This window comes from Alexandromys fortis, unplaced genomic scaffold (genome assembly GCF_014885135.2).
Source record: "Alexandromys fortis isolate MF-2015 unplaced genomic scaffold, M_Fortis_MF-2015_v1.1 scaffold_359, whole genome shotgun sequence".
Classification (NCBI taxonomy): domain Eukaryota; kingdom Metazoa; phylum Chordata; class Mammalia; order Rodentia; family Cricetidae; genus Alexandromys; species Alexandromys fortis.
This window is the reverse complement of record NW_026068230.1, coordinates 327499-351442: the sequence shown is the minus strand read 5'-3', so window position 1 is coordinate 351442 and position 23944 is coordinate 327499. Positions and strand designations below refer to the sequence as shown.

The 23944-nt window shown below is 43.2% G+C and overlaps 2 protein-coding genes across 5 annotated transcripts in view; one reads left to right on the top strand and one right to left on the bottom strand.

Moving 5' to 3' along the window:
* Misfa (mitochondrial sheath formation associated) overlaps nucleotides 1-12796 on the top strand; it is a 20749-nt gene extending 7953 nt beyond the window's left edge. For 2 of the 3 annotated variants that reach the window (XR_007589865.1, XM_050130816.1), the window contains exon 4: nucleotides 295-402. The gene's annotated coding sequence lies outside the window, so the exon portion shown is untranslated. Of the gene's footprint in view, nucleotides 1-294; nucleotides 403-12624 lie in introns of those variants that run through there. The other variant, XR_007589866.1, reaches the window with a different exon arrangement.
* Spty2d1 (SPT2 chromatin protein domain containing 1) lies at nucleotides 2810-23944 on the bottom strand. 2 transcript variants are annotated; one of them, XM_050130811.1, is made up of 6 exons: nucleotides 23629-23944; nucleotides 13582-13696; nucleotides 11105-12625; nucleotides 9233-9407; nucleotides 7234-7311; nucleotides 2810-5903 (listed from the first exon to the last, which is right to left on the bottom strand). In XM_050130811.1, exons 1-6 carry the CDS (start codon nucleotides 23686-23688, stop codon nucleotides 5810-5812), a joined length of 2043 nt encoding a protein of 680 aa, XP_049986768.1. In that variant the 5' UTR covers nucleotides 23689-23944; the 3' UTR covers nucleotides 2810-5809. The 2 variants fall into 2 exon arrangements, with proteins under 2 accessions (XP_049986768.1, XP_049986769.1); XM_050130812.1 differs by lacking the exon at nucleotides 13582-13696.

The following is a 23944-nucleotide window of genomic DNA, read 5'->3' as shown; positions in this document are numbered from 1 at the left end:
TAGTGGGATCTGGTGCCTCTTCTGGCAGACCACTATATACTTAATAAATAAAATCTTTAAAAAAAGGGCAACATCATTTAAAAAAAATGTTTAGTCTTCAATATTACTTCCTACATCAGCCCACCAAGCCCAGGTGGTAGACACCTCTGCCCTCTGCCAGTTCCCACAGTGCCGAGCACTTTTTGGTGGCAAGCATAAAATGCTTTGGGTAACAGGATGAGGCACCTGCCTCAGCCCTACAGCTTAGCCTAGCAATGCTAGTCTTCTGACATATGCTTTTTCTTTTCCTCCCAGACCCCCTTGGAAGTGAACAAAGATGACCCTGGTGAAGTCATGCAGCTGTGAACAACACCCAACTGCCCAGTTCCTGTTGTAGGTTTCACATAAAGTAATCGCACATTATTTTGTCAGATTCTGTGTAGTTACCACGCGTTTTAAGATGGACAAAGACAATATTCTCCTAACAGAGATAGAGGGTGCGTTGGTAGGTGGGAGTGAGTGGGTGATGGTCAGGTCCTATTTGTCAAAGCCTCTAAGGCTGAGACACCTCCTTTAAATTGTCCCCTCTTGAGTAATCATAAGTAATGATTTTTAGGCCCACTTCCCAAATACTATATCCCATCCCAAATCCTGAGTCCAAAAGTAAAAATTATCCCATGGGACTCATTTAAATACAGAGGGGAGATGCTAAGGTGGTATTCAGCCCTCACCCAGACCTGCTGAAGCTGGGTCTTGGCCTCACTTGAAGTGACCGAAGAGAAGTTGAGGCTCAGGTATCTTTTCAGCACAGACCTGGACACAGTAGAGATGCAGATGCAGGCTTCTTCCAGGAACACCCATGTGTTGTGTGCTAAGGAAATGGTCTCCCTCACCTGAAGTTATCCAATGATCCTTTTAAAAGATTTTTAAAATTATTTTAAATTATAGGTAGGTGTATGTGTAGGTCTGCATTGGAATGCAACAGAGGCCTCAGTTTCCCCCTGGAGTTAGTTATAGGTGATTGTAAGCTGCCAATGCAGGTGCAGGGAATGGGCTCAGGTCCTCCCCAAGAGCTCTTGGGTAATTTGTGCTCTTAAGCCCAGCCACCTCTCCAGACAACATATGTATAAACAAAACCTAGCTGCAGCTCTCAACATGGATGCAGTAAATTTAAATCCAGGGCTAGAAGCCTAAGCACAAAATCAGCAGTTAGTAAACCAGGAGTCTGAGCATCGGTATCTTACCCTCTAAAAATGAGATCAGGGAGGTGGTGGTGGGGAGGGGAAGAACATTTCGGTGACTGATGGTTCCACTGTACAAGAGAACAGGCATACCCAGCAAAGTATTCCGGTCGTTTACACAGAAAACATTATTCCTACCATTTGTTAAGAGTTACTCTGTGCCGGGCGGTGGTGGCGCATGCCTTTAATCCCAGCACTCGGGAGGCAGAGGCAGGCGGATCTCTGTGAGTTCGAGACCAGCCTGGTCTACAGAGCTAGTTCCAGGACAGGCTCCAAAGCCACAGAGAAACCCTGTCTTGAAAAACAAAAAAAAAAACAAAAAAAAAAAAAAAAGAGTTACTGTGTGTGTGTGTGTGCTCACCCATGTGGAGACCGAAGGTCAGCGCCTGGTGTCTTCTAACAGCCTCCAGCTTATTTTTTGAGACAGTCTCCCACTGAACCTGGAATTTGCCACTTTGATTAGACTGGCCGGCCAGCGAGCCACGGGAATCCACCCATCTCTGCGCTGCCGAGTGCTGGAGTTACAGATGTAAGCCACCATGCCTCCCTTTTATGGGGGACCCGCAACTCTGACCACAGACTTATTTGTGTGACAAGCACTTTACACATCAATCCACCCCCGTGGACCGTAAGATTATCTTTCCTATGGAAAGGAAAATGAATACAAAATGCAAATGCAGTACTGAGGAATTTGGGACTAGACACTATTATATTTCCTGTTCTTCCACGACCTCACCCAGCACGTTGCAGCGGGTCATTAAATAGTCTCGTACTCGCCTCATGTGCGGCACTAAGGGCGCCCATCCATCCGTCCACGTATGCCTCTGTGAGCGCCTGTACTGAGGGAGGTCAGAAGGCATCAGGTATCCTTGATCACTCTGCCTATTCCTTCCAGGCAAGGCTGGAAGCCCTAGTAATCCTGTCTCTGCCACTCTTGGAGCTGGGCTTACAAGTGGGTGTGGGGTGCTTACTCTGTTGTGTGTGCTACATGTCACTCCCATCTCATGGCTGTACTGAGTACTCCAACCACTGAGCCGTTTCTCCAGCTCCTCAGGCTCGTTTGTTATAGGGGATTTGAACCTGATAATTCTGGCAAGAGAAAATCACAAACCAGCTCTGCTGTGTCTCTTCCTTTTCAATAAACCTTCAAAACCCTGAGCCACAAGACTAGAGCTCACTGCTCTAACCACTGAGCAACCTCTCCAGTTCTCACTTGTCATACTTTTTTTTTTTTTTTTTTTTCTTGAAACAGTGTTCTCTCTGTGTAGCCCTGCGTGTCCTGGAACTCACTTTGTAGACCAGGCTGGCCTCGAACTCACTGCGATCCTCCTGCCTCCCAAGTGCTGGGATTAAAGGCATGCATTTCCAGTTTTTTAAACTCGATGTCTGAGAACACAGTGCACTCTGTTCTAGACACTCTAGGTGGTGGTGGAAGAGACATCAGCGGTAGCTTGAACAGTCAGTCACAAGTATATAAGGGGCAAGCCTGACCTCCGAACCTAACAAGTCTACAGAGGTTCTAGCTAGCCGTGTTCCAGGTGATAAGGAGTAGCTTCAAGTTTTGATCAATGAATGAAAACCAGTAAAAATATCAATAAAATATTTTAATGCCTACAATTTCTTGTATACATAAATTGCAAAACATTCACCTGTATATGCAAAAGTATATTCTTCTGCAGGTCAACAGCACCAGAAAACAAGCTAAGCTATGTCCAAGTTTTCTTCTTTTACATTTGATTTGTCCATTATGTAAAAGACATTATGGATTTAATAACTCCAAAGAAATCTATATTTCACTCTTAATCATACACTAAACACCTGAATATGTATTTCATCAATCCACTCACAAAATAAATAGTCTAATCAGCACACTGAAAATAAAACAACCAGTCTCTCTGCATATATTTATTCTCTTTCCAAAATGTTTTGGTCTTCTGCTATATCTCGGAAATGTACTACTAGCTGCTTTTAAGTTATAAAATACAAAATAATTTATTTCTTGGAGAAAATCTTGGGGGTTACCATTACAAAAATGAAATTCCGTGTTCCCTTAGACTTTCTGTTAAGTCTTTGAACTTTCTCTTGGCACACACAGGGCTGCCCGTGACATGTGGTACCCTGCCTCTAAGGGACACAACTGCATCCACTGCAGAGAAAGCACAAAGACCAGTTCTCAAGTAGCCTTAAAACAAAGTGCCCTTTGCTTTAGCAAGTGGGACTGTGCAATCAGAGCCACAAGTTTTATGAAAACTACTTTCTTGTCACATAATTTGTTAGAGAATGCCACACCCATGATCATGTAACATTACAATTGTGGAACATTACTACATTCGAGAATTAACATCACCCAATAAAAGGCACATCTTCAAATAGTGAATCAAATCTGAAAATCAAGACAGTAGAGAGCATACATTAAAAATCAAGCACTTAATTTGTAAACCTTGAAAAAAGAATAGCCTGCTCCTGTTTCCTCCCAGGCTTTGTAAGCTTTTCTCGATGGTCAGGAAATACAGAAGAGCAAAGTGGAAGACACAATTTGGACTTACAGTCTTTCTTTCCTGTGTTTTTTTCAACATAAAAGTCAATGCATATCTGTTAACAGAAATGCATTCAGACATGACAGACATCACAACCTGACTCTTTACTAAGTTCTGAAACTTTAATCCAGCATAATGGCTCCTTCCTGTGCAAACAGCTGCACCCTGTAACTGAGTACAGTGCTTTCAGTCACCAGAAACCTTGACTGCAGTTACAGCTTCCAGAGAATGAATATTGAAAGGTTATCCAAGAAAAATGGAGGGGAAAGCACACAAGTGATAGCAAATAAAATAACGTTCCGATCCTACTTTATCATACTCCCTTAACAGTGGGGTAGGGAGCCAGGAGGTGGTGGCGCACGCCTTTAATCCCAGCACTCGGGAGGCAGAGGCAGGCAGATCTTTGTGAGTTTGAGGCTAGCCTGGTCTACAAGAGCTAGTGCCAAGACAGGCTCCAAAGCTCCACAGAGAAACCCCATCTCACCCCCCCCCCAAAAAAAAACCCACCACGAACCCCCAAAAAAAAAAATCCAAAAAACCAAATCTACATGGTGAGTTAGGATGTCATATGCCATCTAAAATTTAATCCTTGCACTTTTGAATTCAAAATGAGTAAGTTTTAAGGACTCGGTCAATGGTCCCACAAAGAAAGGCTAAAAATGATCACTCATAATATTCAAGCTTAAAGAATGAAGACATCATAGACAAAGACATAAAGTCTGGACCTGTTGAAAAGCAAGAGCTCTCTGTAGACCAGCCTCTCCAGCACCCCATCCCTCATGGCTTAAGAGCTGAAGAAGCCAGATTCACTGTGGAATTGCCCCACAGACCAAATTCTGACTGCTTCCATCCCTCGGGTCTCTAGCATCCTCTCTTTCTCTGTTGCTGACTATCCTTGAGACATGGCTTCCTTCCAGCCAGACCCTAGATCAGCCCGGATGGACTCTAGGCTTAAGTGACAGAAAGTCACTCTAGGCCTGACTTTTGAGAAGGACAGAAGCTCCACAGCTCAGTAAATCACCAACAACAGGAAAAACTTTCACCACAGTGCATAGTTAGAAATCAAAGTGCAATACAGACAAAGGAGAAGGCGGTACTCTTCTTGATACACTAAATACCTAGTTTCTGTTTTTTTTGGTCATTAACATTTTCTAAGAAATTTAAGCTACAAATGCAATGTTATTAACATCAAGAGGTACGGGGCACCTTAGGGTCCCAGAATATCTTTCTGAGTGGGGAGTAGAGCAGAGCAGAGGGCACAACACATGTCACTTGCTGATTTTTTAAACCATTACTCTTTCAAATCTAATATCCAAATAGCCATCTTTCTTTAATAAAAGGAAGAAAGAAAAGAAGACAAAGAAACAAAACAACCAACAGAATAGTAAGGGCCTCATCTACTTCATACTAAGGTCAGTGTGACAGGAAGCCTGAAAAGAAAACTAGAAAAGAATATTTCTTATTCTGGAAAAATTTATATTTTAACTTAGAAAAATTTTATCACCTAATCATACAAATTAAGAATGCTTAGCATCCAATCTACAAATAATGCTGAATACAATATAATTCTATTTTGTATGTCAAAGTCACAGGGTGACATTCATGTAATAATTATAAAGCCTACTCTTTCCTGGGTTTTCAGTTCACAGACCGGGACAGGTCACTTTATTGCTGGCAGCATTCACGGACGTGCGAGGCCCTTCCTAAAGACAAGTATGACTGAGATCTGGGTAGCGCCCCACTCACACATCAATCTTTTTCTCCTTTTAAAGTAGCAAAGGAACAATAAAAGACCAGCTGACTGGTAAGTGGCCCCACAGTAGCGTGCATAGCTCATCATGATCAAGCCGGCACCTGCGAATCGTTAACGTCATCAGAGCACACATCTGCATTACAGCTCCCACCCTGGGCTGTCTGAGAACACTGTACACTCAGATGACGGGACAGTATGCACTCCTTCCTGAGTGTCGGTGTCGATCTAAATGGTAAGGGCTTGCTCGGTCTGAAGGCAGGAATCCTTGCAGCAGGGTCCCAGATCCACACATTCAGCAGCTAATGTCGCTTCAGCTTCTTGGCCTTTCGACGTTTCATTTCTTCTTCTTCACGTCTCATTTCCTCTAAGTCCTCTTGCATACCTAGTCTTAAACTATGGAGAAATTGTTTTAAAGGGTATTTGTTAATACACACAAAATTACAATGTTAAAAAGCAAGACTGGTATCTTTCGTGTGAACTGTGCTGATGAGTTTGCTCATGTAAAAGGGAGACATTTATATACACATACATACATATACATATACACACACACATGCAAGCAACACACAATTTAAAACAGGGTCACAGACACAATGTAGAATAAAGATTTTTACAACATATATCACAAAAAGCCTTAATATCCACATTTAAATTAATAAAATATAAATTTATCTCAAATTAAAAAAAAGATTGTGAAGTCAGGCAAGGTGGTATACACCTTCAATCCCAGCTCTTGGGCAGTGAATCCCTGAGTTCCAGGACAGCCAGGACTACATAGAGAGATCCTGTTTTTTTAATTTGTTTTTTGAGCTTAAAAAAGGTGTAGGTATGTGCACGCGAATGCAGATGCCTGTCTAAGCCAGAACTGGGCAGATTCTATGAAGCTGGAGTCACAGGCAGTTCTGAGCCACCTGACGTGGGTGTAGAAAACTGAACTCAGGTTCTCTACAAGAGCAAGCAGGTTCTCCTTCTTAAGCACTGAGCCATCCATCTTTCTATTCTTTTTAAAAACATTTAAAAATAAAGAAGACTCGTGATCTGAGTTTGTCCTTGGCACCCACATAAAGATAAATAACTGACCTACACATACAAAGTACAAAACCCAGAAAACATTCATTCATCAGTAATAATCGAATTCTTCTTTCTAATACTTATTTTGACATTTTATGTAGTTACAGGAGGGAGGGTCAAAAGAAAGAAAGCTGTTTGTGTTGGGACTGAGGTGAATTGTTTCTCTGTAATAGGAAACCGTTAACACTATAAGCAAAGTAATCCTTTATCATCCTTACCCAGGAAACTCTCAGGAGCTCATGACTGGGCAGCTACACAAGAAGGAGGTAGAGGGAATCTAATCTGCTGCCCCTAGGTTCCCGAGGCAGCAAAATTACAAGTTCCAAGACTGAGACAAGTCTGATGGGCAAAACACAGTCCATGGCAGACTCAGAGACCTCTGATTTCAGTGTACATTACCCATGAGATACTGCAACCACTTTGGCTACATATTAATCCCTACAATGCTTCAATGAGTAAAGCAATATAGCCTCATTTTACAAATGGGAAAACCTTAGAAAGGCAAAGGAATTTGTCTAAGGCTTTCACAGCCAGCCAGTAGCAGTATCATCCAGAGAACCATGTGGTCTGGCCCCCATTCCAAACCCTGCAGCTGCAAGCTTTTCAGACATTTCTACATAAAATTACATAATGTACCAAGTCTCCCGCTCACCTCTTGGCTTCCTCCTTCTGCTGCTCCTTCCAGCTGCTCTCCATGTAACGTAAGGCATAGTCACTTTCATCTTTATATCTGGCAAGAAAGCAAAGTAAAAAAATGAACAGAAATTCAATTTTCTTTTTCTTTTTTGAGATAGGGTTTCTTTGTAGTTTTGGAGCCTGTCCTGGAACTAGCTCTTATAGACCAGGCTGGCCTTGAACTCACAGAGATCCACCTTCCTCTGGAAGTGCTGGGATTAAAGGTGTGTGCCACCACCGCCTGGCAAGAAATTCAATTTTCTTATAGAGCTATATCCTCATTAAACCAAACCAAACCTACTTAACACTAAACAACTTGGTTTTAGGATTCTTCCCACCTTGTTTGGGAGTGAAAAGGCCAGACAATGGGTAGAAGTTGGTTTTTCTAATGGTAAAGACATTAAATGAGCCGTAGATCCTTACAAGGCAACTCTTCCTGAGCCCAGCATTAACAAAAGCACCGAACCCAACAAGGCTTCTTCAACCAGCTACATTCATTTAATACCTTACATTAAAATCCTGAAAGCACAATATGAAAATCGATACATATTAATCTCACTAGACCGTTATGACCCAGTGGAGTGAGAACTTCCAACAGTAAACAAGTCAGTCAATGGTGTGACCAGAAACGTAAGCAAGTGTCACTGCTTCCCAGGCTGCCCTGAACTCACCAGCTCCGACTTCAGCTCTAGAGCAACTTGACCTTCCTCCCACTAAGAGCCCCAGATGTTAAAGCCTTGCAGATGGCCAAGCTTCTCAGAGGGGCTTCTAAAGATGTCAGAGGAAATGTGACAGGTCTAATCTGTCCTACGCACATGCGACAATACTTCCAAAGTGTTTACCTCACAGGTACACGGTGAAGCTTTATTTCTTTACATTAATGGCTCACAAAGCCTTACTTGGGGACTTTATAAAAAACACGTGCATTCATTCAACAGAACTAAGGTTGGGGCCTGAGATCCTGCAGTTTTAATAAGCTCCTAGACGCATCAATAATAGTGATAGTCCCATACTAGTGACCAGGGTCCACATTCCTGTGTAGCAAAACATTACACCCAAGAAAAGAAGGTGTTGCCAGGTGGTTGTGGCGCGTGTCTTTAATCCCATTACTCGGGAGGCAGAGGCAGGCGGATCTCTGTGAGTTCGAAACCAGCCTGGTCCACAGAACAAGTTCCAGGACAGGCTCCAAAACTATAGAAAAACCCTGTCTCAAAACCGCCCCCCCTCAACAAAAAAACAAAACAAACAAACAAACAAAAAAAACAGAAAGAAAAAGGAAAAAAGAAAAGCAGGTGTCTTACCAGAATGACTTTCTGACTTCAAAGCCCATCTATTTGTATTACACGAGGCCGCTTTACCCCCTCTTTTAAAGAAAGCAGCTCGCAAGCAAACATCACCAAACACTCTGAATTCACCAGAAACTATTTTGTGCCTTAGTTAAGGTTTCTATTGCTGGGAACAAAACCAACCCAGGAAGTAAAGGGCTTATTTTATTGTACAACTTTTAAATCCACTATCCAGGGAAGGCAAGCCAAAAACTAGAGGCAGGAACTAATGCAGAGGCTGCTCACTGGCTTGCTCCTCATGGCTTACTCAGGCCACCTTCTCTGTTTCTTTAAGGGTTTTTGGAGACAGGGTTTCTCTGAGTAGCTCTGGCTGTCCTGGAGCTCACTTTGTAGACCAGGCTGGCCTTGAACTCACTGAGATCCACCTGCCTCTGCCTCCAGAGTTTGCCACGGGTTGCCCAGAGGCCAGTCTGGCAGCAAGCATCTCTCAATTCAAGGTCTCACTTCCCAAATGACTCTAGACTATGTCAAGATGACATTGAAAACTAATCAGCACCTGCTCTAAGACTAAATCATTTTAGGACCCCCACCACCTAAAGGTTCCTAACTAAGCACTCAATGCCTCCACTGTTAATGTTTCTTTCCTACAAATGACAAAAAGTTGATATTTTAGGTAAACCTTCAGCTTACTTTTTTCGGTCATAGCCAAAGATTTCCCGAATGTGCTTGGATATTTCTTCCTGAGGTTCTCCTTCATCTTCGATGAAATCTTCCATTTCTGAGTCATATTCATCATCATCATCATCATCATCTTCATACTCTCGAGGTCTTTTGTAGCCAGTTGGGAAGGGGAGCCTTTGAGGACCTAAGCACAAAGCCATGACTTTTAAGTACATTGTATGGCAAAGTATTCCTTGCAGTGTGGAGTTCAGAGAAACAAACAGGAAGATGGCACCCCTAGCAGGGTAGTAGTGGCCCATACCTTTAATCCCAACACTCAGGGGGCAGTGATGAGCAGACAGATCTCTGTGAGTTTAAGGCCAGCCTGGTTTACAGAGCAAGTTCCAGGACAGTCAGGGCTACACAGAGAAACCCTGTCTTGGGAAACCAAAACAGAGGTGCGGCTGAAAGCAGAGCATCCAGCTGGTGCTCAGCACAGGGTGCACATCCCTGTTGGATTAAGTATCTGGAGGGACTGAGCCTGGTTGCCTGTCATGCTTTCTAGCTTAGTTATACATACTTCTGGTACTTACTGGGTCGTTACAAACTGCCACAGAATTAGCTTTGGAGCCTGTCCTGGCACTAGCTCTTGTAGACCAGGCTGGCCTTGAACTCACAGAGATCCGCCTTCCTCTGACTCCCAAGTGCTGGGATTAAAGGCGGGCGCCACCACCGCCTGGCAGAATCAATTTTTAATTCTACCAAATGAAGATACTGAAAGTAGTTCCCTATTTTTCCTGTATTTCTCTTAAAAATTCTAAGTCCTACACATGTCTTAGCTACAGCTATCTGGGCTTGGAGCCTGAGCCAGCAGTTTTAAGACGCTCCAGGCAACACAGCAAGACCATACCTGAGAAAAGAAAAAGTCCCAAGTATAAAACATTTTCAGAATTATAATTGTTCAAAGAGAGTAAAAAGTATGACTGTAAGAAAAACTCACTTTATTACTGTACTTTTATCCTAATTGAAAGTAAAAAAAATGACCCGGGGATGTAGCTCAGCAGAGAGCTTGCCAGGATATATGAAGCCCTAGGCTTGCGTCCTAGCACTATAGCAGACCAGTGGTAGTACACACTTGTAATCCCAGCACTCAGGAGGTAGAGACAGGGTACCAGACATCAAAGGTCACCCTCAGCTGTACAGTAAGTTCCAAGCCAACATGGGCTATCTTCTCTTAAAAAAACAAATTAAAACATTAATTTCCTCAGTCCCTCAACAAAAACAACAAAGAAAAAAAAAAAAACCCAAAGAACAACTTTGTAAAAGACAGTGTCTGAGAACAACTTTCTTCTAGTCTCTGAAATCGAAAGCAAGGGATTTGAGCATTGGTGTCTTTTTATCCTCTTTATGGATCCCAACAAATACTTTAGCAAGTACCTATGCAGCATGCAGTGTCTACAGGAAGCAGCTGGCGGGGCCCATCAGAGACTCCAAACTGGAGATGGCAGATTCCTAAAGCACCAGCAGCAAGGTTCTTCGCTGTGCCTACTACAGGAACGGAACTCAGGACAGTCTAAAATAGCAGCTGGGGCACAACAGGTGCCAACAAGCATCCGCTGGTGAACGAAGCACCAAGGCTTCACACTCATAATTATTCTCTATCTTTAAACCTCATGGTCTTCAAGTAAAACACTATCCTATCCACCAAGCCACCAGCCATTTCTCTCACAAATCAGTCAAATTTGCTACACGTGAGAGAACAAGGTGGGGTGTAAACAACGGATCCCAGACAAGCCTCTTGTCTACTATCAACAGTCAGTACAACAGGGCACGAGGACGTGGTTGCAGGGTTCCTGGTCATACAAAGTTAGGTACTTTCCCAATGCCATGGTGATATTTTACCTGGGGCAGATCTGTAGCCAGACATGGGAGGCTTCATTCCATTTATCTGTCCGTTGCTTGACCGACTAATAATATTCTTTGAAGAAATTGTTTCTGAGACAACAGTGCACTTGGGTTTTATGGGGAGGCCTGGGCTACCAACTGTTCGTCCAGGTCCTAAGCTGCTCACTGGTCTTCCAGGGCCTGAACTGACAGTCCGTCCAGCTGGAACGGAACCACTTATAGACCTCCCAGGGCCACCGACTGACCGCCCAGGGGGACCTTGGTTGCTCACTGGTCGTCGAATGTCATGTGGACTGTTTACAGGTCGCTTAGGACCTCCAGAACTGCTCAAAGGTCTTCCAGAAACTCCAGGGCCACTGATGGGTCGCCCAGGGCCAGTGGAGCTGCTGGCAGGTCGTCCGGGACCATTTGTGCCATTGACTGTTCGTCCAGAGGGATGCGGATTGTTGGCCAGCTTTCTGATCCCACTGACGGATTGCTCGGGTCCTGAGCTGGAGCTGCCATTCTGGCGCCTGGGCATAGCGCCAGAACTAACTGTGGGCCGAGCTGTCCCTGGGCTGGGTCGTCCAGAAGCTGAGTCGGTGTTGCTGCCTGACTGTCTGATACCTGGACTCTTAGCTTTGCTGTGTGAGAAGACTGTGGGCCCAGGTTTGGAATGGCTGGGATGAGAAGGAAGAGTTTTTTTGGCTTTGTGCTCAGAAGCAGGTTTCTGAGTCCCACTAGCAGCAGTCTTTGGGACACTTGGGGAACAGGTGCTGGGGTGGGGCTTTCCAGCTCCATTGAAGACAGGTCTGTTGTGTGAGGCCTGAGAGCTACTGCCAGATCCTGCCTTGGTTCTCTCTCCTTGCATGGATTTGGATGAAGACAAAGCTACTTGCTTTTCACTGGCTGTGCTGGGTCTGGGTTTCTTCTCAGCATGAGGAGACAGCAATCCTTTGGAAGAAGGCTGCCTGTCCCCAGAACCCTTGCTGGGTTTTGTGCCAACACTGTCTCTATGAGAGGGGGTCCTTTTGGACACGGGCGGAGGTAGTTTGGCGTCGGTCTCAGGTTTCTTTTTCTTATGCTTTCGTTCAAGAAACTCTCGCTCCCTGAGTTCCTCTGCAGTCATGGGCCGCTCCTCGGCTTTCCTCGCTACCTTGATCTCCACTGGTTCAAACTGCTTCTTCTCAGCTAACCTCAGCAAGTCAGTGAAGTTCATGGGTGGAGGGGCACTTTTAAGGGGGGCCTTTGGTTTGCTTTCAGCTTTGAGAGGCTCTTGCTCCTCCTCGAAGTCCTGCTCCAACTCATCCTGACTGTAGTCTAGGAACTCTTCCTCCTCCACCTCATACTCTGGGTCAGTTCCCTGGTTCTGGCGGCTTTCTGCTATCTGCCTCTTCTTTGTCTTTTCCTCCACAGGAATCCCATCGTAGCCATGAAAATTGTCCTTTGTCCTCTTGGCCATAGCTCTGGCTTTCTTGTCATGTTTGAGCTCAATTCGTTTTCTCACTAGTTCTTCCTTCCTCCTTTTCTCTTCTAAGGCTGAAAGGAACAGAACAAGAACACACTGTTGCAAAGTCTCAGGACAGCTCATGTGACACCGGCCACAGTCAAAACATGGACAACGTTGAGATATCTAGGAGCCAAATGAGGAAGTCATCTAACAAAATCGCGAAATTTTTACACAAGTGGGTCCTATATGAGCTTCTCTTTCTTTCTCTTTCTTTCTTTCTTTCTTTCTTTCTTTCTTTCTTTCTTTCTTTCTTTTTTAAAGATTTATCCATTCATTATGTATACAACATTCTGCCTCAATATATGCCCACACGCCAGAAGAGGGCGCCAGATCTCAGTACAGATGGCTGTGAGCCACCATGTGGTTGCTGGGAACTGAACTCAGGACCTCCGGAAGAGCAGCCAGTGCTCTCAACCATCTCTCCAGCCCCGAGCTTCTCTTTCTTTATGTGTAAACAAGTAAATGACTTGGTTTGTTTTATATGTAAAAAATGGCTCATAAGTACACCAAGTTAATGGAACACCAGGACCCACTGACCTTAAGAATGAACCAATGAATACCTAACAATGTCAGGACCAAGGTAAAGAATGAAGACTTGTTATGGAGAGTTAGGGAGAGGCCTTTTCACCTCTCCCTTCAAGACATAAGGCCTTGCTATGTTGTCTGGGCTGCTCTCAAGCTCATGGGCTCAAGGAACCATCACCATGCCTTAGCCTAGTCAATACTTGAGGCAACAGGTGAACATCACTATGCCTGGCTCCATGAAGCCTCGAGGGTGGGTGGGACAGGGGCAGATAAAACAATACAAATAGTTAACCTATGAACAGGCACCTATGTATATGTCCAGAAAGTTAACTTAGAGACACGTATACATCATCCCCAAATTTATTAGTCTGTTTCGACATTTTTACAAACACACACTGTTGAGTCGAGGATGGCTTTGGTGGCAGACACTGAGACTAAGAGACACAACACAAGCACATACCTTTCCGTCTAAGCTCTTCTTCTTTCCTCCTAAGGAAAGCCTGCACAGCTGCCGACTGGACACCTTTTACTTTTGGGTCTTTCTTGGGAGGCCCCACTGCCAAACTGTACCTTTTCTAAAAACAAAAGCAGTATAAGAGCTATAAGCAATTCAACTTCAAGGATATATGAAGAGTCCAAGAATAAACAAATAAAAATGTAGATTCCAGAAATAAGAATGTAAAAATAAAGAAATATGAAGTTCTAAGTCTAGGAGAATGAGAACAGACTATCAGCAGCTTGCTGAGATCAAGGATCAATCGTTCACAGTGAGCTATTTTCTCAGAGGCTTAAGAAGCCATCAGCCTAGGTCATTTCATTTTACAACTGGCTGTTCTATTTACAAGGCCGGAGCTTCTCTCTGCAAACTGGTTTGCTTCTGGTTTTCCTGGGATCTGGTTTCTGGAATAAAGTCTGCTTCTGGTTCATTAGACTTGGTGTTAGAAAGGTGTTCCCATCTTTGTGTGACCCCCCTGGACCCAACAATATACAGTCTATGTGGTTCAGTGACAGACTGCTTGTCTGCCAGTGCTTGTGCGCAGCTCTGAGTTCAATTCTCAGCATTGCAGAAAATGAGGTAGGAAACAGTAAGAAAAACAAATCTAAACAAAGGGCCCAGTAATCTTTAACTGCAGCATTTAAATTTGTGAAATATTAATTTGCTACACAAGTTCTGTTAGACTGGTTTCCGTATTACCAAGATCACCACTACCACACAGGCACAGATGGTGTTTTCCTGGACTTTGGTTTTTAAGTAACTGCATAAAGAAAATGAATGATTGAGCCCTGAAAGAAAAACATTTCAATTTCTTAAGTATCTACTACTAAAGAAGCATGGTAAGCAGCTAATCCTCATGTCTGGGACATGGGACATAAATCTATGGGCCAGCAATTTTTTTTTAAAATTACAGAACTGAATAAGACAGTCTCACACATACAGGTACTCTACTACTAGACTTCATTCCATCCCTAAAAACAAGTCTTAAAGTGTCCCCCCTCTTCTGTTATATGAGGCAGACATCCTTTTTATGTACTAAATCTTGTCTGTGATGATAATAAAAGAAAGTCATCTTTGTGGGAAAAGCCAGCAGTCTGTAAACCCCCAACGCCTCCCCATCCAGCATATGAGTTTGTCAACCCCCATGTTCTCCCATCCTGTGTATGCCCACCCTTGGAGGGAAGCCGAAGGATCTGCTTACTATTGGGCTGCCAGATACAATGTATCTTTTTTCTTTTATTACCTCTATTGATACAATGAGTTTAAGATTAAACTCAAGGTGTAGTGCTGCCAGATACAATGTATCTTTTTCTTGTCTTTTTTTTTCCTCTATTGATACAACGTATCTTTTCCTCGTGTCACCTCTATTGATACCATGTATCTTTTTCTTTTCCTCTATTGATACAATGTATCATGAAATAAGCTCAAATTGCAACTAAAAAAGCAGCTGGCTAAAAAGGGCCGGCCTCATCCAACCTGAAAATCCTGCATGATGGCATGTTGACAACTGACTCATTTCTGACGGAGAAATCCCAAGACAGTTCCAATTGTTTTCTAGTCACCCAAGCTAGGACACAATCAGATTCCTTAGTTAGTCCACATCTTTGTAAACTGAATTGAGAGCTCTTTCCTGCAGGAATATTATGAATATAAACGACACCTGATTCAAGTGTCACACAGGCAGCAGCACAACTGAAATGATTTTTGGTATATTCAGAGTTTCACAGCAATCATCTCTGGTTTTCAGGATATTAGAACCACCTCAAAAAGAAATCACTTACGTAAGTGATGGGTCTGGCAACCATTAGTGAACTTCCTGTTGCCATCTCCTTCAATAGCTGAGTGATATTGCAGGGCATAGATCCATACCCTATTACTTATCTGTTCACCAGTTGGCCATCTGGATGATTTCCATTTGTTTTTGCCTTCATAAAAAATGCTGCTGGGACATTTGTATGCAGTTTTAGGCAGATGTACATTTAAACTTCTCTTGGGTATTTTTTTTTTTTTTTTTTTGAGACAGGGTTTTTCTGTGTAGCCCTGGCTGTCCTGGAACTCACTCTGTAGACCAGCCTGGCCTCGAACTCACAGAGATCCATCTGCCTCTGCCTCCTGAGTGCTGGGATTAAAGGTGTACACCACCACATGGCTATGATCATATATTTTAACACTAAACTCAGTAGACCTTTCCAAAAAGGGCTGCAAGCATCAAAGATTAAAATATGTTTTGATGGACAATTTCTCCCCACCTCACAGTAAAGCATGATTTAAAAAAAAAAAAAAAGCCTGAGGCTGGAGCACACTGTGTTCTTTTTAAGACAGAAGAGTCATTTGGCCCGTCCCCTGATCAGATGGTCGTAGATGGCAGCAGCAACAGCACACCAAGGTGTACGCATCAATTCTGACTCTTGATTCCAAAGCACCAGACCCCTTCATTGTCTGGGTTTTATGAGAAGCAGCCGGACACGTTTCTTTTATCCCAAACATATCCGTTTTACCATCCTGCAAAGCCAACTTCATCACTCTGTAGGACCCCATGAATGATCCCCAATGGTGGCATTGCTGTCATTTGGAATAGCAACAGAGATTTTGCCAAGATTTTGCAATTCTAAAGCCAACAAACAGGTTTAGAAAACATCAAGCCATTTAAAAACATACTCCTCCCATTGACACCATCCTGTGGAGAGCATATTAAGAAGCAGCATGCGGTCTGGAAATGTTGCTCAGCAAGTGCACAGTCAGGACCAGCATGTTACTCCCCCTTATTCCCCAAACTGCTCCTTAGGAGAAACAAGACTGTTGTAATAGAAAATAGAAATTTTCTGATGATTTTACATCACTTATTATTGGTTAGAGTAGTCAAACAATATATTCTTTTTTTAAAAAAATTATTTATTTATTTTACATATATTGGTATTTTGCCTGAATGTATCTCTGTGTGAGGGTGTCATATCTTGGAGTTACAGACAGTTGTTAGCTGCCATGTGGGTGCTGGGAATTGAACCCAGGTCCTCTGGAAGGGCAGTCTGTACTCTTAACAGTTGAGCCATCTCTCCAGCCCCCAAACAATATATTCTTAACTTTAATCAGCACCACAAAGTTTTATACACCTTTTCAAGGCATTAGTCAAGAATGAATGCAGGAACTGGCTCTTTGCATTAAGCCAGCTCGGCGGGATGGTGAAAAGGGAATAAGACATCCAGAGCATCTATTCAGGTTGGCTATGTTAAACATCAATATCAACCATCACAGGTTTATAAAATATTCAGTAAGGGTTGGGGTATAGCTCAACAGTAGGAAACTTGCTGGCATGCTGGAGGCCCTGGTTCAACCTTTGGTGCATTATTCAAATCTACCATAAAACCTGCACATCAAATGAGTTCTTTGTTAGAAACAGCCTACAAAAAGGGTAGTTGTTTTCCTGGTGCTCAGGCACAGGCTTTGTAGCTGAATGCATGTTGAACGCAGGTCTTCTGGCTCAGGACCAAACATGTTTTCACACTTCACTTTCTATTTGACTCCAACACTGGTTCTCAGGCCCACAGCCCAATCTTAAATGGAATTCCCTAATTTCCATGCATATCTACCCCAGACAATTAGGAATACAACTGATCGTCCCTATGTTCTTCTCCTTTGCCATCCTTTAGGGGAGTGATTACTCTTTTAGAACAGACTTCCAATATCACCCGTCAGCCAGTTTTCCATCCATGTACTAACCAGTATCAGTCCTGTTTAGCTTTAGAGATCAGATAAGATCAGGTGGGCCCATTCAAGTGGTCTGGTCCAGTGGGCTGTCCGCCGTTTCTAAATGCTATTGGTTTGGCCTTTATATTATCTTTCCATCTTTATACTGAGAACGTCATAAATATCCAACAGTATTATTGCTATCACTTAAAGCTGTATTAAAGAAGAGCTGAGGCAGGGACCTTGAGTTCTATCTATGGAGATGACAAACTCAATACATTCTCTTCAATCAACAGAGTCTGGGTAAGAGCAGGGACTCTGAAACGCAGGGTGGGATTAGATCCTCCTCCTTTAGTACAACCAATCCCAAAACTCACTCCCATGGCCTTGGGCAATTTCTTCACCTCACTAGGCCTGTTTTGTCATCTGTAAAATCTCTTTCATATGCTCATTACGGCGACTAAATTAATTAACATATGAAGTGCCTAGAACAATACCTGGCAAAGGCTCAGCACAACGAATATTAATTGCTATCACCATTATTTAGAGATTCTCTAAGGTGTTGTGGAGAAGAGAGACAACAGAATCCCTGCGGGGAAATATGAACCCTAGTTTCTAAAGACAGCTTCCATCCTTAAAGCACTGGTTTAGAAGTACTGCTCTACCCTAGAGAGCAGCTGTCTGAGACACCAGGGATGTCTTGTCAGCTTCCCCAGAAGGCCAAGATCCAGTTTCTGTAGAGCAATCACTACTGCAGCAAAAACTTTTGTTAACCCACACCATTCTTCACAAGTAACCATCCCAGCACTTGCGAGGCAGAAGCTGGCAGATCTGAGGCTAGCCTGGCTTACATAATGAGTACCACAGTCCCACCAAGGCTACAGAGTGAAATCCTGTCTTTAAAAAAAAAAAAAAAAGCCAGTGGCAATGACTGGTTGCATCATCTTGATCAGCTGTTATTTTTGTATTCAGAATTCCACTGAGAAGAGTGTGTGCCTAACACTTACACACATAGTGCAATCTTACCTTTAACTAAAACATTAGGGTGATTGTTTCATTTCAAAACAAGAACAGTGAAGGAAATGTTAGTACAAGCTGAGCATCCTTAATACAAAAATTCAGAATCCAACATGATCCAAAATCTGAGATGTTTTGAGGACTGATAGTGAAGTCAGGTAAAATCATAGGACACAGCTTGGTTTGAGACCCCACTTAGTTTTGGCTTATTCTCAAACCCCTGGCATAATGTACTTGGCAGCCTGCTTCCATTACTTGCACATACTATGCACACATAGCCACTGCAAACAATGCACCTAGCAACCTCAGAACCACACAATCCCTCACTTGTATGGGTTACACGATCTCCCAACTCTGAACAATGGGATACTTTCCCAGCCGCTGGTAACAATTAAATTTACAATTTTTATTTAAAAGTATTTCCAGTTTCCAGGTATGGCAATTAGAAGGGCCAAATGAGCTTAAACTGGTTTTCAGAGCTTGCACAGTAAGGAAAAACTGCATTGTCTTGTAACCCAGGGAGAATCTCTATTTACCATGTTATGCCTATGCATAATTGGAGGAATGGACAGAATTAAAATCAGATACATTATAGGGAGGGACATGCACAGCAGAGAAATGATTATATAACCCATCCATCAACCAAAAGAAAGAACCTACCCTAACTGTATTCATAGCAAACCAGGTCCCTTTTCCCCAGGCTGCATCCTGGGGCCCTGAGTACCTTTACTCTTGTTCTGTCAAGTATTATCTTATTGCTTTGTGCTAAATAAAATTATCTTTTTTTTTTTTTTTTGCAAATGTATGTGCATGCCCTTATTTTCAACTCTTTGGATAAGAGGCCAAGGATCTGGAAACACCCAACTCAAAACTCTGATCCCTCTAACAATAGGACAGCACAAATTGAAAATTTCACACCATGGGTTGAAGTCAATGCAGAGACACTCTAAGGTGTTCCGTGCTTAAGAACACATAATGCTCTTGTGAAGGATTGAGGTGCACTTCCTAGCACACATACCATCTGTAACTCCAGTTCCAGGAGATTGAAGAGTACAAGAATAAAGAATATAAAAATGTAGATTCCAAAAATAAGTAGAAATAAAGTTGTAAGCCCAGGAGAAGAAGAGCAGACTGTCAGTGGCTTTCTCAGCAGCTTAAGGATTAACTATTAACAGTGATTACTCCGCTTTACAACCCATAGCTCTATTTGTGAGGCTGAAGCTGCCCTCTGCAAACTCAGGGTCCCTCTACAAACTGAGGATCAGCTTTTAGATACCCCCTGGCCACTCATGACCAGCAACTGATGTGAGCTGAGGTAACTTTTAAATAATGGGATGTACGTGACTTTTGACTTTTTGGTTTTATATTTTCCCCATACCCTTCCCTGCCATGGGAAACTGGCAGTGGCAGGGAGGTGCAGAGCCTTGGTGAACACCATCAAAGAGTGCCGGGGGAAAACAGTGGGCTAAATACAAACACTAGTTTAACTGAAAAACTCTGTTAATGGAAATTGCAAAGAGGGGCAATTTGTGTCTGAGTTTTACCTTGAGACTGTAAATGTTCTTTTATTGCCTAATGCTTGCTATAAAAGGAGGAGTTCGGAAGCTGGCCTTTGCCACAGCCTTACGAGTGTGAATGCTGGCTGTGGTCTCGGCTAGCTGGTAAGCTTTTTGTGCCCCATGGAGATTTATTTTTTAATTTTATTTTCCTGGAATAAAGTTTGTTTCTGGTTTACTAGACTTCGGTGGTCTGTCCCCATCTTTCTACAACACCCGTGGACCAACTGGATCTAATGCCCTCTTCTAGAGGCTGGGGCACTGCACTGCACATCTGCACAAATGTACATGCAAGCAAAACAAAACACCCACATACATAAAGTAAGTTAAGAAAAAGGAAAATTGTTTTAAAAATATTGTATGAAAGTAATCTTCAAGCTCTGGTTACCTGAACAAAATCTACGCAAGATAGAGCTGACATTCCCAACATCGTGTATAAGAGAGGGGCCCATGAGACCTGTGATAGTTCGAATGTTAATGGCCTCCATGAGTTCACATGTTTGGATATTTGGTCCCCAGTTGGTGGAGCTGTGTCACTAGGCTTTGGGGTTTCATAAGATGCCATTTCCAGTTAGCTCTCAGCTTCTACTCCAGCACCATCCCTGCCTGCCTGCTGCCATGCTTTGTGCCATGATGGTCATGAACTCTGACCTTGTAAACAATAAACTGCTCTTATATGTTGCCTGGTCATGTGTCTTATCACAACAACAGGAAAGTAACTTAAGACAGGGCTCATTGCTCCTTGATAGTAAATAAAGGTTAATGAGCTAGGGGGCAGCAGCTGCTCAGGGAGGAGAGTCATTTCTTTAGTGGCTGAGTCTCTGGTGAACTGCCCATGCTCACGCATGCGACCCTATTCGAATCCAGTGGAGCTCTCTCTCTGTCTCACTCACACACGTCATGAAAGTAGGAGAGGGGCGTGGGAGGAAGAGGGATAGTGGGACGGGGTGAGAGGATAATGGAGGGTAACAATAATTATCATTATTTGTGGATGAAATTGTCAAAGAATAAAAAAACTAAAAATATCTCCAAACTACATAAATTATATACATACATATGAAACAGATTAATTTTGTGTTTAGATGCCATTCCTATTCTCATATTTCATTATATTTATATAAATATCACAAAATTCTGGGGGGGGGGGAATCTGACATGCAGAATACTTCTAGCGCCAAGTGCTCCAGGAAAAGGGTATACAACTGTAGCTCTGCAGCCAGATACAGACACCTACATCTGTGACAAGCCAACATGTTAACCTATTGGCTTTTACCCATCATTAATCTGGTTAGCTTTCCTCAGTAAAGGTAGGTCTAAGAACTCTAAAGCTCCGATAGGATCCAAGAAGGTGAGGGGAGAAATAGCTAAAGGGGGGGGGGGGGGGAAAGGACCAAGCACACAAAGAGATGCTGTCAAAGTCCTTTGATTCCCTAATCAGGTTTAGGCCAAGTAGATGATATTATGCGTGACACACAGCGGTGTATGTGTGTGTGTGTGTGTATTTATCAAAATGCTTCTTGAGCTGGATGGTAGCATTTATTTAGAGACATGGGCTCATGTAGCTTAGGCTGGTTTATAACTGCTTTGTAGTTAAGGATCTTGAACACCTGGTGAGAACATCATCCTGTACCTCCCAAGTGCTAAGAGTTCAGGCTTTCAGTGGTCCACAGGCTAGGGGTAGCTGATAAGGTACTTATTTTGCAAAAATTTGTTACACTTGTTACCTGTTTAAGTAAAACATTGTTACCTGTTTAAGTAAAAGAAACAAATAAGGGAAATACAAATTTGGAGACTAGTCATATTAGCTACATCTTTCAGAAACAGGTAAAGGATTTGGGGGTGGAGCCCAGAAATTGAAGCTCAGTTGCAGAGTACTTACTTGCCTTACATGAGAGGTCCCAAGCCCAGTCCCATCACTGAGAAAACAATAAAATGAAAACAATACACATATGAAATACAACTCTTGTTAGTGTATGTTAAATACTAAGCACGGTACATATGGATTTGTAAATACTCTGTTTATAATTGTCCAAATATTTTGAGCTGATAAAATTAAGATGCATAGATGAATCAGTTTATGAAAAATCATGGATTAAATTTAATACTATTTAGCTAGTTTTACTCCAACTGCTTTTTATGACTTTAATTCCACATAAAAGATATAGGAGCTAATGTTGCAAACAGAGTCAAACTTCTACGACTTGGGAGAAGAGAAAGATGCTTCATAAAATGTGTCTTATTCAATTATTAAATTTTAAATTACCAATTTACCTTTCTTCATTTCCTGTTAGTGCAGACACTGCAACAAATACCATGTATTCTGAAATTTTTGGATTATTTGTCTGCTTCTCTCCCAGTAGCTATTGGCTTTTAATTAATTAAATTTATTTTTTTTTTGAGACAGGGTCTCTCTCTATATAGCCCTGGCTGTCCTGGAGCTCATGATGTAGACCAGGATGGTCTTGAACTCACTGAGCTCTGCCTCTGCCAGTATTGTAACTAAAGGGGTGAGCCACCACACCCACCCAGCTATTGGCTTTTAAAGTCTGGGTTCTCATTTTTCCACAAGACAATTACTGGGCATTAAGGCTAGTATCGTAGGCGTGTGCCCACAGCTTCAACCTGCAAGAATTATGAGTTGTGGCACAGAAGAATGCTTATTCTGAGTGATTATTATCGGGATGGGAGATGGCTGTTCATATATATACATATTACATATAAAACATATGTATATGTACACATATGTATACAAATATAACTACTCGTCATTTTAAATTAATATATTCAAACGAGTAAAAAATAGGCTGGATTAGACCAGAAGTGGTAAGAGAGGGAAAAACCCTGCAATATACAAAACTAGGGAATGAAGAGTCCACGTGAGATCTCAAATTCCAGCTGACTGAATCGAAGAGAGGTGTTTTGAGTTGGACACTTCACTGATCAAACCGCAAATATCAAAACGCGGAATATCGGTTTACAGCTGTGCTGGGGGACCTTCTGATGATCCAGAAATGATTAGCTTATGCAAAACAGCTATAACCCCCGAAACCAGATGTCGGACTTAGCTCTGGAACTGTGCAAACGGAATCTAAAAATCTGCAAGTCCACTAGGAAACGAAAGCTGAAATCGGCTTTGCCTAACCCGCTCGAACAGGAAAATCCATCACGCACCTTAGGCAAATAAAAGGTCTACCACACACCCGCAGCCCACCCACGTGGTCAGCTCACAGTTGGCCTTGGGTTTCCTGAAATGCTCTAACTTCTCTTCCCTACTTAAGACACCTCTTTGGCAGGTGATAATATCTTTGGCTCAGTGGGTGGGGCCACGAACAAGAGAACCTTTCCAAGAAATCACGCTGAAACCGATATTAGACTCGCCAAAAAAGACCCAAAAAGCTGTATCGGGATAAGTCCTTAAAGTGCCCGAGCTTTCTGGCCATATTGGTCTTCAATATAGGGGCTGAAGTTTTTTTCGAAGCCAGGCGCTACTACTGCTAGACAGCATCCTGCCAGGCGCGGCTCACTCACCCACTTTGCGCAACTCTAAAATCCCCCAAGCCGCAAATTCCACCTTTCGGGGAACATGCCTTGGCGGAAACTAATCCCCCCAAAAGCTCCCCTTTCGCATCTCCGGATAAACTCCAGAAGAGGGCGTAGTCCAAGTTTCCGAGGCCGATAGGCACTCGCTTAGAAGTTCCACCCGTCACATACGAACTTGACGCCCGGGATTCCTACTGCAAGCCGGGAGACTCACCGGTACGTGGTTGACACCTTGTCCTTTGGAAGCGATCAGGAGGATTTCCCTGAAGTCCATGTCTGGCCGAAGAGAAAAGCCCGGCTGGGCCGGGGACTCGGGACGCGGCGGACTCGCGTCTCGCCGCTGCGCCCAGCTCCGCTGACTGGCTTGCCTTGGTGGCCCCTCTCCCGCCGCCCCTCGACACGGACACTTCCGGCGCCTTCTAATGCCGTGTGCCGCCCCCGCGCTGCAGCTGACTACAGCACATATATGTGCGTGTGTATGTATATATAAACACACACGCCCGGCGCCGCCGCAGCGCTAGCCACGACTG

Excerpts from the sequence above, each read along its gene's own strand:
- Spty2d1 (XM_050130811.1), bottom strand. The coding sequence starts at position 23,688 with ATGGACTTCAGGGAAATCCTCCTGATCGCTTCCAAAGGACAAGGTGTC. Across the intron at positions 12,626-13,581 it reads AGAAGAGCTTAGACGGAAAG|CCTTAGAAGAGAAAAGGAGG; the intron begins GTATGTGCTTGT and ends TGTTCCTTTCAG. Across the intron at positions 5,904-7,233 it reads CAGAAGGAGGAAGCCAAGAG|TTTAAGACTAGGTATGCAAG; the intron begins GTGAGCGGGAGA and ends ATTTCTCCATAG.